General features: G+C 35.5%; 1 protein-coding gene across 1 annotated transcript in view; it reads left to right on the forward strand.

The window, feature by feature from the left end:
- Positions 1–17,977, forward strand: part of LOC126056962 (calcium-transporting ATPase type 2C member 1) — a 60,492-nt gene that overhangs the window by 6,946 nt on the left and 35,569 nt on the right. The window contains exons 2-3 of the mRNA XM_064037021.1: positions 2,737–2,847; positions 14,399–14,564. Of these exons, the coding sequence (XP_063893091.1) occupies positions 2,737–2,847; positions 14,399–14,564 (277 nt within the window). The remainder of the gene's footprint in view (positions 1–2,736; positions 2,848–14,398; positions 14,565–17,977) is intronic.

The following is a 17,977-nucleotide window of genomic DNA, read 5'->3' on the forward strand; positions in this document are numbered from 1 at the left end:
TGCCTACCGTCCTATTTACAAAACTCTTGTAGCTTTGTCTTCACTTTGGATTCGGATTTCATCTTTGACAAAGGAGATCTTGAGAAGCTTTTGAATATCCAAATGCGATGTTCTAGTTCATTCGGTGTGTAAGTGTACAAGAAAAAATATAAAAAGAAGTTTTTCGTTAGATACATTTTTTGACGAGAACTTTACACCATTATGATAGTATGGCGCTACACAAACGTACGCTGATTTTAGACAAATACAATTCGATGGGATACACCGCCGAAACCTCAAGGCATTTACTTTCTAGAGAGAGATGCAAAGATTTGTTTTTGGGAGTCGTTTTATTTCCAAAACAAACACATTTTAACCAAGGTGTAAATGTAATGGTTTAAGTTTTCGTTCTAAACGGATTTCGGATTCAGCAATATTATTGTCGCTAATCGAATGATCGGTTTCAAACAGTTGTCGAGCTTTGCAAGTTATCAGAAATCTTGCATGGTTGCACATTCGATGCGCTTAATCAGACCCATTCAGCTAGACTAGTTTGATACTAATACTAGCTGATTAACGTGGCTATACTTTGTAACATTTAGACACACTTTGTAATAAAAATATTTTATTACCTACATATCATTATGTTCCGAATTAATATGTCTCGATTTAAAACTTTTAAATCGACTTAGTTTCGTATTTGTGATATTATAAGTTATTGTTTTATAATCCCTGTGTGGTTTATTGATATAGTCTTGTCTTTAATTCTTTAAGAAAATGAATAAATTGCATTTAATCGAGGCAAATAAAACAGTTTTGTTTGCTATTGCACGCCAACTAGACTAATATGGTAGAGTCAAAAGTTTATTTACACGTTCGCAGTGTTTATAATACGTCGATAAATCTGAATCATAGAAAATTCACGCAAAATTTATTAAGTCTTAAAAGCCAGTCACATGCGAGACTGGTATCACCAACACAAGTAGCCAGCAATAAATAAAGAAAATAGCAGTTTTTCCTTCAAAGTTAATAACACATTGTTACGAATTTATTACGGTACCACTCGATTATTCCGCGTCTACGAGCATAATATGAATAAACGGCGCCACAGTTCATTTGTTACTTAATTATTTACGATCAGTCTGACGGCGCGCGACGTTGCGTGCAAACGTGTTTTTAGCATTTATCTCAGTATAAAAACATACGTTTTTGTCGTGTTTGCGCGGCCACATACTCGGGATAACCAACAGGTATTGTTTTGAAGGTTGAACGGCGAAACTTGTGTGCGAATTTGCGGTCAAAGTGTGTTTTGTGTTGAGGTACGGATGTGAGTCCTTCGGTCCTAAAGTGTTATGTATTTTGGTCCTAAAGTAATGTGTATTTTGGTCTTATTGTATTCTAAGTTGTTAGCGTTTTTTGTATCGGTGGTTTCCTTACCTAAATATTGATTTACTTAGCATGTTGATCAGAACTTATTCATTGACGCATATTGATAAGAGTAGCTACAGTAAGTCATGTGCAAAATCTCAGAGTGTCATACATATGGAACAAGAAACTGATTGTTTTTAATTGGTCTTGTAACATTTGATTGATTGAACGTTGTTTATATGGAAATGTAAGATAAACAGCTGTTAAATCATGTTTATATTTCTTGTTATTCATATTATCGGTAGTATTAATAGAGTGTGAAGTAAGATGGCTTCCGATCCATTCTCACGGTTGAACAAAGTTTCTCAAGATGTTCTCAGGATCCTAGTTATTTTGTCGCGAGGTATTGTAGCGAGAATCTTATGAATTCTGAGAGACTAAGATAATTTAACTTTGCCTTTGTTTTATTTGCTCAGCCTGAATTACTAAGATTATAATTGTCTTCCTCCTAAACGATGTTTGCTTCAAAACCTTGTTACTGAGGAATTTTCTTATCTCGTCTTTTTGAAGTAATTGCTTGTCTATAATAAATTATGTTGTACGTTTCTATTGCTAGAATGTTTCCACAGCAAATATACTTCATTAAATTGATTGGAATACATATTGTATGGCTATCACTTCCTACAAACGTGTTTTCGTCGCGTGCCGCATGGAGTCACGCAGTAACAGTACTTAATATATTATTTGTTTGAGTCGAAAATGTGAGAACATTTTTTTCTTATTATTTTGGTTGGTCGTACTATGTTGAAAGAGGTTTAAGCGTTAGTCCAAACCTACAAAAGTTAATTTGCTAGTTCGCCAAAAGGGTCTTTGCGACATGTGAGCAACCTAGAAAGTGTATTCTTTGTAATCCTAAGGTTATTGCGGAACTTGTATGTATCTCTATGTAATGAGGTGTGGCTGGATTTGTCTTGATCCAGATTGTGACCTTGGTCCCACTGAAGCAAAATGGCTGTCGCTTCGTGTAAAACTGTGTTGTGAAAGACCATTTTTTGCGAACGCTTACAAAATCACTTCACTGACCTTATTCAGTAATCTATTCATATAGGTATCTGGTTCTCCTATCCGTACACCTGTAACCTAAATATCAACTACTTAGCAACTTCTTGCGAATATGGAGAATGGGTTAATTGATATATGATTGTTTTAGAAATATTTGGATCATGTCATAACAGGATATCATCATATGATGATCATATCAGGAAATGTTATCAGAAATAGCCATTTTTGCCAAAAACATCTTCAACTCTAATTTTCGAAACTACTAATATTGTAAGAGCCTACCTAGTCAAGTTTTCACAATTACTAACATCAACGTTTTTGTTCCAGCATTCCACGGAGGAGGGGGGCGGGGGGCGGCGCGGGTTGATCGACGTGAGCGCAGGTGCGGGCGACATGTGGATCAGTGCCGTCGAGAGCTCCATACTGTCATGGGAGGAGGTTTGTGTCTTTATAGGATTTATTTTAGTACTTATTGAGATGTGCACGTCTTGGGCAATGAATGTGCATGAATGTAATGGAAAGCATACCTGCTCCAAATTGAAAATTGTAGGAGTATACCGGTTCCAAATTGCAGGCTTAGTTAGAGGATAATTGATATGTATCTAGTTAAGGGGTCCTTTGAGATGAAGCTAGATGTCATGTGGATAAAATTTAGTTTTGGTAAATTTTAGGCTAATAAAAAGTGTAGGTGACTCGCCAAACCTGACATTCGTCAAAAGTATGTTTAGTGACCTTTGTTTGCGATAAGGGGACATTTCGCGGTTGTACCCATCGCGTCCAGTTTCTGGGCATACGACGTCCGACACAGATATAAGAAGAAGAGACGTTATTATTTTCCCCAATTATCAAATAGGGTTATTGCTAGGCTCCTATTATAACATAGAACTTAATATCATAAATGACAAAATATGGAAGGTTTCATACATCAGATTAAGACATCCAGTTGATATTACAGCCCGGTAATATTTTTATAGGCATCTTACCTGTAAGATTTTTCTCCGGAGCCTTTTTATTAAAAGCTTTTATAGGTATACTCGTCAAAACAGGTATAATGTATTTTTTATGGCCTACATAAATATGTACCGTCGACGATTCCCGGTAATACCATATTGATTTACTGACGTTTTTTCCTCTATCTGTGAACTTATTTTTCGTATAAGCCTTAAGTTTGTACCTTTCGTTTTGCGAGTGTTGTAAATTCGATTCGAAGACTGTTTCTTTACTTGCTTGAAAGCTCTAATTTCAGGAAGTTCGCTAGTTTGGAAAATTATATCAATGCTAGATCGATGAATGCAACCGCTACTTTTAATCAGGATGTGCGAAGTAGGTAATTGTATTATACTTTGTTGTAAATTGTTTGTGTAAAATAATCTTCGTAACAACTTCTGAGAAACCATTCACTTCTAGAGTAGATTGTCACTATTTATTTATACTTCTCTTATAAGCAACGGAGTTGTTTGTTTTACAAGTGAAATGTCTCAACTCGAGAAATTGCCCACCCGGGAAATTGCAGGGAAATCTAGTATTCCATAAAAGGTTTGGTAGTGTCCAGTAAAGTTAGGTATGCTAAACTAGTCTTCCTCTTCAATCAACTAAGGCCCCGCCTTATATCATCATCAACATAAATGTTCGTGTTTCGGATGGCACGTTAAACTGTAGGTCCCCGCTGTCATTTAACATCCTTGGCAGTCGTTACGGGTCATCAGAAGCCAGTAAGTCTGACACCAGTCTACCCAAGGGGTATTGGGTTGCTCGGGTAACTGGGTTGAGGAGGTCAGGCAGGGCAGTCGCTTCTTGTAAAGCACTGGTACCCAGCTACATCCGGTTAGACTGGAAGCCGACCCCAACATAGTTGGGAAAAGGCTCGGAGGATGATAAATGTTCGTTTTACTATAATTTATAAACAACTGTTAGTTTGTAAAAACGTTTAATATGAATTTGTAACACAACAATTCATATTAGTTGAAAATTCATATTAAACGTTTTTCACGGGAGTTACAAACTAACAGTTGTTTATAAATTATAGTAAAACAAACATTTATGTTGATGATTAGTTGACAATTCGACGTTGACGTCGAATTTGAATTGTTTAATATGAATTTTCAATTAACAACAATTCGTAGTTATTAAACAACGTTTAATATGATTTTTTTTCTTCATTTTCATAAAAAATGATTATGTTGTTCGCGAACTTTCCTTTATTACATTTTCCGTGATTTAGTGTTAATAGAATTCTTATCAATGGAATTCCACAGATTAACTTTTGTTCATTGATTCAATCAATGACTTTCTAAACAATAACGTTTATTACGTTTGTACGTAATAACGTTTTGTTTCTAAACAGTAACACTTTTGTCATGCGTGAATACTTAAGTGGTTTAGATAAAAGCAACAATCTTGTAGAAATTCTCTCGATTATATAGCCGTTTGCGGTAACATAAATTTATTACACTCGACAAAAGGCCTATACCTACCTACATATTTTGCACGCACTTTGATAAAAAGTAATCTTTTATTAAATCAAGAAAAACGCTTAAGCACTTAAATATTTTCTTCATAACTTTAAATACATAAGAAGGTATTAGGTACCGAGTTTCTTATTCAAGAACATCTGTTGAATTTTAATGTTTGTAGCTCTAAATCGTTTACTAAACCAAGATCCTAAATGTGTACCTACCTAAAACCGACTTATAAATAATTTTCCAACATAAAACGTCATTATTCCTGAGTGAGTAGTAACAGGTATAAAGTAAGCTGTTTAATAATTCCATTTATAAATAGAGTCACCAAAAAGATCTTAATCGATATTAATATCTAAAAGGTCACATCACTCAGAAGATTAAAAGTAAACATATAACAAGAGCCGTTCATATGTCAATATAGTCAAACAGCTCTGAGGAAGCATTGACAATTTACATAACAGATAATATGGTGTTCACGCGTAATAATAACATGACGATTGAAAGATTGAAGGCACCAACAGTCTCAATTCTCAATCTGATTGTTGGAGATTGATTGATTGAAACGCCTCTGTATATGTAAAGCAATTTGCTTGAAGATAAATAAGAAGTAGGTCGTCTATTGATAGATTTAAAAATGTCCGTTAGATTTATTTTGTGTGTGTAAGGATACAGCTATGTTTGACTTCCAAATGGAGTATTATGTTTGTCTAATGAAATTCTACTGAGTAATTGAATTTGATGTATTTTTGTTAGCTTAGCGTACAAAATTAAATATGATCGGTGGTAATGTACTTGCCGATAGCGTATGCTAATATAACAGAAAACATATTTTAAAATACTTACCTTATCAAAAAAATATGCTTATTGCAACCGTTTTGTTTATTACTAAAACAAGCCCTTAATAAGGCTAATTTGAATGTGTTATATATTGCAGATTGCCAAATTGCTTAAATGGCTACAGATGGTCAAGTTTTCGTTCAAGCCTCGGTTAGACAAGAACATTATATATTAAAAAAAAAAAACATTTATAATGGCTTTTAGCAGTCAAAATATTTGCATACTCCGGTTAGGTATGTTTGATAAATGCATATTATCCGGGCGTTAACTAGAATTGAAGAGGGGACTTTTAACTGATAACGATACTGCGTAGTGCAATCAAATGAGGAAGCAGTTCCGGTAGCTTACCAGAAAGATTTAATACCATCGATTCTGATCCTTCAAAAGATCCATTACCTGATACTTAACTCCCTCTGACGCCTACAGATACTTGCAATGCCAAACCCATAAAAGACGATACTAAAAGACGTGACAGAATTCTACTATATCATGTGTCCAGAATAAAAAGCGATGCAACAAAGTAAGAGCAGCTCTACTTTTGGCTTGATGGCCTACTTTTGTGACAGTATGGCTCTGGTCGGCTCCTTTCTTAATTTTAATCGATGCTCTTTAAAATGCCGTATTTTTTAACTATAATTAATCTTTGGCACTCGTAAATCCTGTTTTGGAAGCTAATTTAATTTGTCCTGATACTTAATTTATTGTATTTTTAAGCTCATCTATCAAATCTCAGACCACAATTCGAGGTACACATGTTTTTTGCCACGATAGAATCCGCAACGGTAATTTACGATTTTGAATGTCAACGACCTTTACAGTTACGTCAGTGAGCTATTGAATGAGCTGTGTAGTGTTTACTTTATCAATTTCATCTGTATTTGTCTTTGTATTGAGTTCTTTGTGTGCTTGGATATAAAATAAATCTTTATTGTCTTCATCACCCTTTCTTCCTTCTTCTACTTTTGTCAGACCTTGTTTTGGGTCACCTTGAGTTACATTTTCTACCATATTTGGTATACCTGGTAAGACAAATAAAAAGTTTTCGACTCCTTTTCCTTATCAAAATCTATCGCAGGTTGCAACCAGTGCAAAATACAGCACAAGTATAAAACTTCTAGGTTACACTGCATCTGATATTATGAAGGTAAAGGTCATAGTCGAGGAAACATTGTCAATACAATCGTTCACATAAATAGATTTCATATTATCTCTCTTACTGTCCACTATAGACCAGTGGTCAATGTCAAGAGCTTTCATCTCCATGAAACCTATTTGCATACTGACCCAGTTTCGATATCAGTTAGGTTATATGAGCCGAGATATGTTGCCATTAGCTCCTATGTCTAATGGGCGCTTTGCATCTGAACTGTGAAGGTCGTCATTATTGTTTCTGCTTTTAATTGCTTGGACACTAATGATGCTTGGTCTTCTTAACCTCTTGTTGTTATTTTTGCAATGTTTTGTAATTGGTTTGTTCATTGAATCGAGTTTTGGTGACTAAATTATACATTCAAATATCTAAAAAAAAATAACTGGATTCGTGTTAGGCCTTTGATTGACCTAAGCATGAAAAAACGATTATTTCATGCTTGTCATGGTGTGATGTTTATTTTTATCCGGTTGCTAATAGCATAAATCGATTTAGTATATTTGAACATATTTGCGCAGAAACGTGTTAAATGCACAAAAAATGTTTTGGGTTTTTTACACAGTTGTGAGTTATTGGATATTTAGAAAGTGTATGAGGTGATTAAGAATGCAGATAATTGTGCGAATCGTGGGATTTTGCCAGCTTTTTACTGAGTTACTCGTGCCAAAAAAACTGAAAACATAAAAGTAAGGACACTTGCATTTCATTGCAATAAAGATTTCATAATGAATATGGATAAAGTTTAGCCTAAAAAACATATGAAATGGGTTTTAGTATTTGTGTCTGTTTTAGTAACATTTGTGCAAATAATTTTTCATTAATTTGCGAGTTCAGTGACGCAAGTACAAATAGATAAATCTACTTAATACCTACGTAATACTCCATTTCATTCAAGTTCTTCGACAACGTTTATCCATGTGCAGAAATGATTTCTAATAATCATGTTGATTTTTATAACGGTGACAAGTATTTAAAATAAAGTTTATATTATGCCTAATTTTTTAATGTTTTTGAAAGCAATGATAACATTCGACTCTCCATTATCACCTACCTAATTTGAATTGTCATCCTCGTAAAAGATCATATTCTTCCTCATTTCATATCATGTTTAGTTACTGCTTCCACAAAATTTCCTAGAATCGTTTAACAGTACATAACTTTAGTTGACACAATTTGTCTGGCATAAATGCTGAACTGGAGCCTATTTGTCTCAACCTTTTTATTGTTTATTTTATTATTTCTTATGTCAATAAATGCATTTCCTTTCTTTCTTCTACTTTCTTTCGTCTTGAAAATGATCAAAGAAAGCAGAAGATATACGAAGCTCCCGTTTTCGGTTATATTGAAAGCTTCGTGTGATGAAGAGGCGTTGAGTTGGCACCGGTCGACTGAGTAATGAAGCAATACTGTCTGAACTATATGTAGATCAGTTTGCAGCTGAAGTGGTTATATCTATGTGAACAATTAGAGAATTCTATTAGAGCTTTAGGTTTTGATACGTTATTTGTGTGTGGTGTGAACTACCACCTCATTATAAAAAGTGCCGTGAATAATGGTTTGAAAAAGAAAAGGCTTTGGCAAATAGGTTCATCTACCTCAAGAATATTTGTTTATAATAAATTAAATGGCCTGTTTGCATATTTTGACACCAATAAGGAAAAGCAAATACCGTGAAATGATTTATCTTGTATATTCGTATAATTATTATTTAGTGAATGCTACTACACTGGCTTCCGGTTCCGGTGATCGTAACGCAAACACGTACACGAAAGCCCTCCGCAAATATTAAACAAATACTAGTGTAATAAGTGCCAAATAAAAGTGTCACAACGCAAAATCCAACAGAACAGAGAATAGAAAACGAAATAAATGTGTGAATAAAGCGCGAAACAATATCCTTGGACTCAAAAGTGCATTATAAAATTCAACAAGATAACCTAAAAGTGAAAGTCATAATTATTAGTCATATCAGTAAGCAGTGCCACCAACATAACCAACAAATCCGTCAGTTAGTAACAACGTCACTTTGACACTGACACTGACGTGTGGCGTGTGAGTGTGGCAAGCCACAATAATCCGAACTACTACTTCTACCAGTGTTGTCAGTAAACAAATCGAAAAATGGATAAAAGTATGGAATTATTGTTGTCAAAACTGGATGAGAAATTGAACCAACAAACCAAAATCATAACAGTGTCAGTGACGCAGAATGTTATGGAAGCACTAGATGAGAGATTAAAAATAATAACGGAGGAAAATACAATGCTTAAAGAAAAAATAACAATATTAGAGCAGAAACTTAAGGGGATGGAAAGGGAAAAAAGAAAATACAACTTAGTATTTTTTGGCATTACAGAAATCGAAAAATCAGAAGCGGAACTTGTAGACCATGTCAAAGATACAATTCAAGAATCAGGCACTCATCTAAATAGCCAGGAAATTAGCAATATTTATAGAATTGGTAAGGATAAAAATGTCAAGAACCGCCCTATCGTACTTTCCATCACATCTCTATGGAAAAAACACTTGATTTTGAAAAACAAGTCAAAGCTGCCACCAGGTGTATATGTAAAAGAAGACTACTCAAAGGAAATATTGGAAAAGCGGAAGCAACTACAGGTACAAGTGGAAGAGGAAAGAAAGAAAGGAAATATAGCCTTTTTAAGACATGACAAAATAATAATAAAAGGATCAATGGCAGTAAACAGAGACAAAAGGAAAAGAGAAGAACACGACTCACCTAATTCAACATCTCAGAAGAAAATAGACTTAAAAAGCAACCTGTCAAGCAAACCAGCTAGTACACCTGCTAAGGGAAAAGAAATCCTAAAACCCAACATACTTAACTACGTGGAACGAAACCGATCTGCCTCACTGACAGAGATCCCAAAAAACCAATAATGACCACTGGCACCCGGAACCAAGCTAAAATAACAAATACCAAAACTACATATACACAAACTGAAAAATACACCCCAAGCCGGTTGGTCACCGTGGGGAAAGAAGACCACTACCCTCCAGCAAATAAAGCAAATAAAGTATCCAAAGAAAAACCAAATAATATCTATATAGCCACCCTAAACGCACTTTCATTAAGGACAGCAGAAAAACTCTCCGAACTAGAAATAGCTTTGAGTGAAATCAAATGGGATATTCTTGGTATTAGCGAAGTGAGACGAATAGGAAATCATATTGAAGAACATAACGACTACATCCTGTACTACATCGGGGAAACAAAGGGCCAATATGGAGTTGGATTTATGGTGAAAAAACATCTAAAGAAACAAATCTCAGAATTTAGAGGCATATCTGAAAGAATAGCGGTACTAAACATACAATTACAAGGCTACAGAAACCAGTGGACTATAGTCCAAATATATGCGCCAACAGAAGCAGCAGACGAAACAGTAAAAGATGAATTCTACTACCAACTTTCAACCACACTAGAGACTGCCCATAAGAATATTATTGTCATGGGAGACTTCAATGGTAAAATAGGCAAACGGCAACATGGTGAAGACTCAGTAGTGGGAAACTACGGCATAGGTAAAAGAAGCAAGAACGGGAAAAGACTCGTGAATATGGCCCTGGAAAATAATTTAACCATACTAAATAGCGTTTACAAGAAAAGACATGCCAGGAAGTGGACCTGGATGTCGCCCGATGGGACCTACCGTAACGAAATAGACTTCATAACCAGTAATCGACCCGATTCCTTTAAAGACACTAGCGTAATAAATAACTTTAACTTCAATAGTAACCATCGCATGGTCAGAGCTATATTATCTGACAAACAACAAAAGAAACAAAGGAAACACTTCCATCATAGGAAAAATGAGTGGACAGCCGATATAACGCCTCAAAACATCACGACACCCAAAGAAAAAGATAAAACACAAGAAATTTACAACAGAGAAATAAACAATATGTACTACAGAAAAACAACCAAGACAAAGATAAACGAATGTACACTAAGCTCTAAAACCAAGGATCTCATTCAAAAAAGAAAAGAACTACTTATAAACAGGAAAAGTAAAGCAACATTAACGGAAATTACTAAACTGAGCAAAGAAATAGGTCGCAATTTAAAACAAGACAAGTCGAATAAAAGAATCAAATGCATCCAAAATCACATAACTAAAACTGGGGGTATTAATAAAGCACTCAAAGAATTAAGAGAAGTGACGTCATGGGTCCCAAAACTAAAAAACAAAAACAACAAGGAAGAAACAAGAAGACAGCCAATTTTAAAGATAGCGACAGACTATTACCGAGAACTATACTCCACCAGAAACACCTTAAAACTCAACGTAAACCTCGTTGATGAAACGGAAGATATCCCTCCGATTCTCGAAAGAGAAGTCCAACATGCGATTGAAACTCAGAAAAATGATAAAGCACCCGGACCTGATCATATAACTAATGAGATGATGAAAGCAACATTGTCAGAAACAACACCAAAACTAACCAACTTGTTTAATCTTATCCTAAATACGGAATATATACCTTCGCAATGGACATTAAGCTCTATAATACTCATCTACAAGAAAGGAGACAGATTGGACATGGGAAATTATCGGCCAATAAGTCTCATGTCAAACTTATACAAGGTGTTCTCGAAAATAATACTAAAACGCATCACTACGAAACTAGATGAACAACAGCCAAGAGAACAAGCTGGATTTCGATCGGGGTTTGCAACTATAGACCATATACATGTTGTAAATCAGCTTATTGAAAAATGTCAGGAATATAATTATCCGGTATACATGGCGTTTGTGGACTATATGAAAGCATTCGACTGCCTAGAACATCATTTCATTTGGGAAGCCCTGAAAAACCAAGGAATAGAAAGCAAATATATAAGGTTAATAAAAAATGTATATGCAAACAGCAAAGCACGAATAAAACTGGAAACAGAAGGAGAAATATTCTCCATACACAGAGGAGTGAGGCAGGGAGATCCACTCTCTCCAAAACTTTTCTCCGCCGTGTTGGAAGAAGTCATCAGGAAGATGGAATGGGATAACTTAGGGATTAACATAAATGGAACACGTTTGAATCATTTGAGATTCGCGGACGATATTATACTTATATCAGATAATGCAGAGTGCCTTAACAACATGCTCCAAGATTTGGCAAATGAGAGCAAAAAGGTGGGCCTAATAATGAACAAAACAAAAACTAAAATAATAACAAATAGATCACAAAGAAGTATCTTTATAGATCAGGAAGAAATAGAATATGTAAATTCCTATATATATCTCGGCCAACTTATTGCTTTCAACAACCATATGGATGCAGAAATAGAAAGGCGGGTAGCCAATGCCTGGAAACGGTTCTGGTCTCTCAAGGAAGTGCTAAAAAGTAAACAATATACTACTGCAATGAAAAGGAAAGTATACAACACATGCATATTACCCATCCTCACTTATGGTTGCCAGACCTGGGCCAACACACAGAAACAAAACCAAAAACTGACCACGTGCCAGAGAGCTATGGAGAGGAGTATGCTGGGCTACACCATAAAAGACAGAAAGAGAGCTATAGATCTAAGACAAATTACGAGACTAGAAGATGTTGTAGTCAAAACTAAAAAACTTAAGTGGAGATGGGCAGGCCACATGATGAGAGAGAGTAGGAATAAATGGACAAAAGATATTACCGAATGGAATCCTAGATTTCAAACAAAAAGGAACCGAGGAAGGCAAAGAAAACGTTGGTCTGATGACATAAGAAAGAATGCAGGTACACTATGGCATAGATTAACTTACACAAGAGTAAAATGGAAAGAGCTGGAGGAGGCCTATGTGTCACAAGGACTACACTGGCTACGTTGTTTTCCTCCTCTCTCCTTGTATATAAAAAGCTATTTATATATTTGTAGATCGAACGATAATTTTTAGACGTCTTACGTAGGTACGTGAGTTAAGGAAAAGACACTTGATATTGTAGGCTTTTGGCCATATCAGTTTTAAATTCACAGTGTAAAAAACAAGTACCCTTCAACAAAAAAAGGAACTTTGGATTTTCCGTCTTTAATTTTGATGCAGGTAGCCTTAACAGGTAACGACCTTTGCAAAATTAATATATTGGTCCCACATACATAACAGCAATGTTAAAGTTTTATCCGTTAGTTACAAACAAAAATAAAGACTCCAAATTCCGTAGGATCAAAAACCTGAAGAAAGAATTACCCATTATTTTTATAAACGCACGCGAATCTACATTTCTATGACGACAGGACCTCCATTAATCATCTATCTCCAAGCCAGCACTTAAAGCAATCTAATGACACCGTCCATCATTGTTAGGTTCGTTTAATTACTCAATTGTTAGATTTCTAGAACAATCTATTCGTAATTGATGTCTGGGCCCGCACGTTATCGCGCTAAATCCGATCTGATTGGACCCGATGGGAGGGTCAGATTAAATCTGTCACCGCCACATGTCAGGACTGGTTGGATTGCTTGGGTTTTTTGGTTAGAAAATATTTTGTTATTGTAGTTAAAACATGGAGGAATAAATATGTATACCGAGGATGAGCTGACCCCAAAACAAAATTAGGTTAAGGGCCAGATGATTATGATAATGATGGAAAAGATGATGATAGAAATGTAGGCCTTGATAGAAATAAGGATATAAACCGTCAAAAATCAAGTCCTACAATCTGATTGCCTGTTAATCTTTTGGTCTTACTGGTTTACTAGAGGATTAATACGTAAGCGTGCAAATGGGATTACACGAATGAACAGCTGTTGAATGCCGTGTTTAATTTAGACAGACATGTAAAGATTGGAATTTTGATAGCTACTCGATATAAAGAAATAAGAATGAATAGTATTTTTAGACAATAGCAATATAATATGTTAAGTAAACCATTTTAAACCAATAATGAAATATTCTGACGATATCAAGCATCAAAAAGTGTTACAGATACTTACTTTAATTAACGAATATACTGAAAACTTTCCTTACCTTTTCATTTTAGTTTCCATACGAATGTTTCAACGGCAACTGCAGCCATTTCTCATCCTGTAACAACTGGGTCACGTGATTGGCTTAAGGCTAATTGGCCCCGGAGCTGGCAAACTTTGTTGTTATTGGTGAAATTATTTAATGAACGGAATTTTGTTGTTTTGGGGGCACCACGAAAGGGTTGTTTTAATTAGGAATTGAAAGTGTCTATGTAATTTGACCTAAAATCTTTTTGGATGGTAGTGTCTTAATAGACCTGAATTTTATCTAGATTATACATTACGCATTACTGCCAGGATTTGGATGATTAAAATCCTTTAAGTAAACTATACTTCGCAGCTACTTATGGCTACCTGCTTCCAAACCTGTTGATAATCATCCTTTTGGCAAAAGACCGGGAATTTTTTTTCCCTAGGAAATAGGGTCCTACTAAGCTAACCATACCTTCAAAAGCTCAAAGTTTGAGACACAGCATTTCAAAACTTAAGACTACTGGCACAAAAATTGTATTAATACCCTGAAACCTTTGATGTTTACATTCTTAATTTTCTTTCTTTCCCAGGTGGCAGAACGTCTCAACGTGGACGTCCGCCGCGGCCTGTCATGGCGCGAGGCGAACGATCGGATGAACTTCGTGGGCCCCAACGAGTTCCAGGTCAAAGAACAGGAGCCGCTATGGAAGAAGTACATAGAACAGTTCCAGAATCCACTCATATTGCTGCTGCTTGGTGAGTAGACTTTATAACGTCACTTGCTTCAACCAGCGGTTCCACCGGCTTCTTGAGCACCGGCAAAATGCATCATCCTCATCCTCCTGCCCTTATCCCAATTTCATTTGGGGTCGGCGCAGCATGTTTTCTTCTTCCATACTCTTCTATCTACCGTCATCTCACAAGTAACATTCTTTCTTACCATATCTACTTTCACACAATCCATCCATCATTTTTTTGGTCTTCCTCTTCCACTATATCCGTCCACGTTCATACTCATCACCTTCCTCACGGACAAAATGTTATCTTTATGTTATTCTAGTTTATCAGTTCTATTACTTTCATAAACCAGCCCAGAGTCTGGAAGTTCGCGGTGTTACACCCCCGTGCCTGGCAGGGCCAGTAGCAGTCGTTGTTACAATTTCACGTCAGAGGCCGTCAGGTGGATTTGCGAAAACTCTGACACCAGGGCTTGCTTAGTGATAAAACCTGCGGCTCACTCGATAAGAAAAAGAAGCTCTATTACCAAGTTAAAAACCGTTTAGCCGCGTAATATACACGTAAATATGCGAACTCGCTTTATAATATTAGTGTGCTGATGTACAAGGATGTTTGATGTGAGGGTTGTCCTGAATGATGTCTTCTTTCCGTTGAATAATGAGGGTGTACTGTACTGTACTCGGGCTTGTATATCAACAGTTAGTTCATTTGTTTTGTTCCCTCGATTTAGTTGAGGTACAGTACAGTACAGTATTATAATATTAGTGAAGTAACGCTTCAGTCATTTGTTTTTTAAAGCCAGTTGGTATAATGAAACTAACTGCCTCCATTTCTTCGCTGTTATTTTATACGTTTGGTTTCTGTTTTCTCAGACCGAATAGAAGATCATCGAGTAAAAAAATTCGTATTACACACAGTACACCAGATGAGGTGAATCTAAAAGTGTTTCTTTAAGAAGTTTTCGGCAGCAAATGGTTCACACAACACTTTTACGCTTACAAATCCGAGATGAATCAGTTAAGTTTATATTTAGATACGTTTTTATAAACATCTAAAACTGTATGTAAAACAGAAATAGATTTAATACATCTGTTTCTTCAACCTTCTTGAAACTTCGGGCGTTAAAAAAAAAAGAATTGGTTTGTATTAAACCGTTTTCTAGCAGACATAAACAAGGTTTTTATCATAAAGTAACTGTTGTAGTTATTTATTAGTATTACATATAAGTACTTTGACGTGAGTTATGTAACGTGTTCCATTAGAAAATCAATTATATCCAAATGAAAAACGTGTTCGATTTATACAGTACGGCATTTTCAATTTTTTATTACGTTTGCGTTAGTATTGTGTAGTATAGTACTCGCCAAACTTTTTGTCGTCACTTAACACTGCCTGATTTGCTGCGCAGAAATCATATTTAGGTATCACCGGGTGAAGGAGGTGCGGTACCTATATGAACTACAAGCACTTATGTGCTCCGAATTTAGGAGCGGACCGCCATTGACTTTGACGAAAACAACTACATATTTTGTAAACTCTTATCATAAAATATGACATAATATTGTTTCTGTGTCAGTGTCCGCAAGACATTTGAAGGCTTTTGTTTCATGTCCATTGTTATAAGGATACAATAAACGTTTGCCAAAATAACGTTAAATAATAAAGCATCTCATATTCGTTGTCTCCATGGCAAATTGTCTCACAAAAACATTTGAGTACTCTCATTTATATGTTGACGAGCTAGAATTATGTTAGTTAACACAAGTTAACTAAGATCAGATATGTGTGTTTGCAGTAACATTTCCTGTATTACCGCACTCTTATGGAGTATTTGTGTCAACGTTGCAAGCAAGTGATGTTGCATTCGCAAGATCTAAATAGGCAGTGAAAGATTCTAGACTTGATAATCTTCTCTAGTAAAATTATCGTGAAAGAAACCACCGTACATAAGCTTTTGGGATAATAGTTCAATTTGCATGTATGTAGATTATTATACCATTTATGACGAAGAGTGCTTTTGGATACTCATAGACTGGCTAAGGATTGACATTGGAGGCGTTGTAGTACAAAACTTATATTCTGAGTGATCATGAACTCCGCAGTCATTTGAATGTCAAGTCCAGGGTTCGATTATGCGAATTTGTGAGAACCGTTAAATTGTGCTAATCTTGCCAAGATCCCATTGCAGTTAGCTGGGACTTTGTTATGCTTAATTTTAACAGAAAATAAGAGGTGTCTGACTGCACCAAGCTCTTTTGCTATAAAAAAGGTTTTTAGTGTTTTTTACCTTTCGGCTTGCATATCACATTCTTCAAAGGACCGCATGCATGTTGCACCAAACTTTCTACTTTCTTAGTCTCATAATTTGGCATTCGCGCTTTCGAACATACCTCTTGGAGTTCATTGACTTATGTCCTACAAAATACTTGATTTATATGCAGCCTTCTTAGATATATGAGTAGATAGTGCAGACAGGTTTTAGTGCGCAAAAAATGGGACTTAAAAGTGGCGTCTATTTTTTGTTTGTATGATTTGCATTTGTATTTGCATTCAAAAGAAATATTTAATTAAATGAGGAGGGAACTCGTAAATAATTAACATTTTCTTTTTTGGTCATAACGAATGCACGAATGTCTCGAGCATCTGGGAAAATTTTTCCTCGTAAAATCAGGTCGTGTTCGTAATTAGTGCTTATAAAATGTTCACACGTGTACTTAATATATTATTTTAAATTCGTGTCAATAAATATTATATTATTAAAAAACAATTATGTAAAGTTAGGTACTATGGAAACTGAAAACGTTACTTAAAAATAAAAAACGTACATTTCATTAGTCACGAGTATCTATGTACATATGTATATTCATGATAGCTTGTGGAAAATAAGTGGGCAATAAAAAGCCATCAATTAAATAAGTAATTATCTTTAGAAACGTTTTAAGCGTCAATAACTTTAGTCTTCAAGGGCGTTTTTAGTTAAGCTTGTAATAAAAATAACATAAAATTGCTCTATGTGATAGATTGCTAATCACGTTTTTCAGATAGGTAAATTAATATGGTTAAAATATCAGATCTCAAATTAATAATATGCATATTTTACTGATTTCCAAGAACTAGGTTACCATAAAACATAAAACCCTCAAAAAATATTGCATACTCTACAAGAGCGGGATGAAAATTTTGAGAAGAGCAGATTCACACTAGCCGATTTTGTCGCGCATATGCACGCGCCTCTACTACGCCTGACACTGCAAAATTCTGTCGCGCGGATCAAGTCGTCATGTTGGATGACTGCGGGAAAAACCGAGAGGAAAATTCCCTAGTGTGAAAGCGCAGTTAGTAAAACGAAATGAATTTCAGTCATGTCAAAGAGCTATTCTGCTGCCTCGGTTCATATAAGGATTACTGTCCCCACGCTGCTGGAATGAAGT

Source organism: Helicoverpa armigera, chromosome 11 (genome assembly GCF_030705265.1).
Source record: "Helicoverpa armigera isolate CAAS_96S chromosome 11, ASM3070526v1, whole genome shotgun sequence".
In the NCBI taxonomy this organism is placed as follows: domain Eukaryota; kingdom Metazoa; phylum Arthropoda; class Insecta; order Lepidoptera; family Noctuidae; genus Helicoverpa; species Helicoverpa armigera.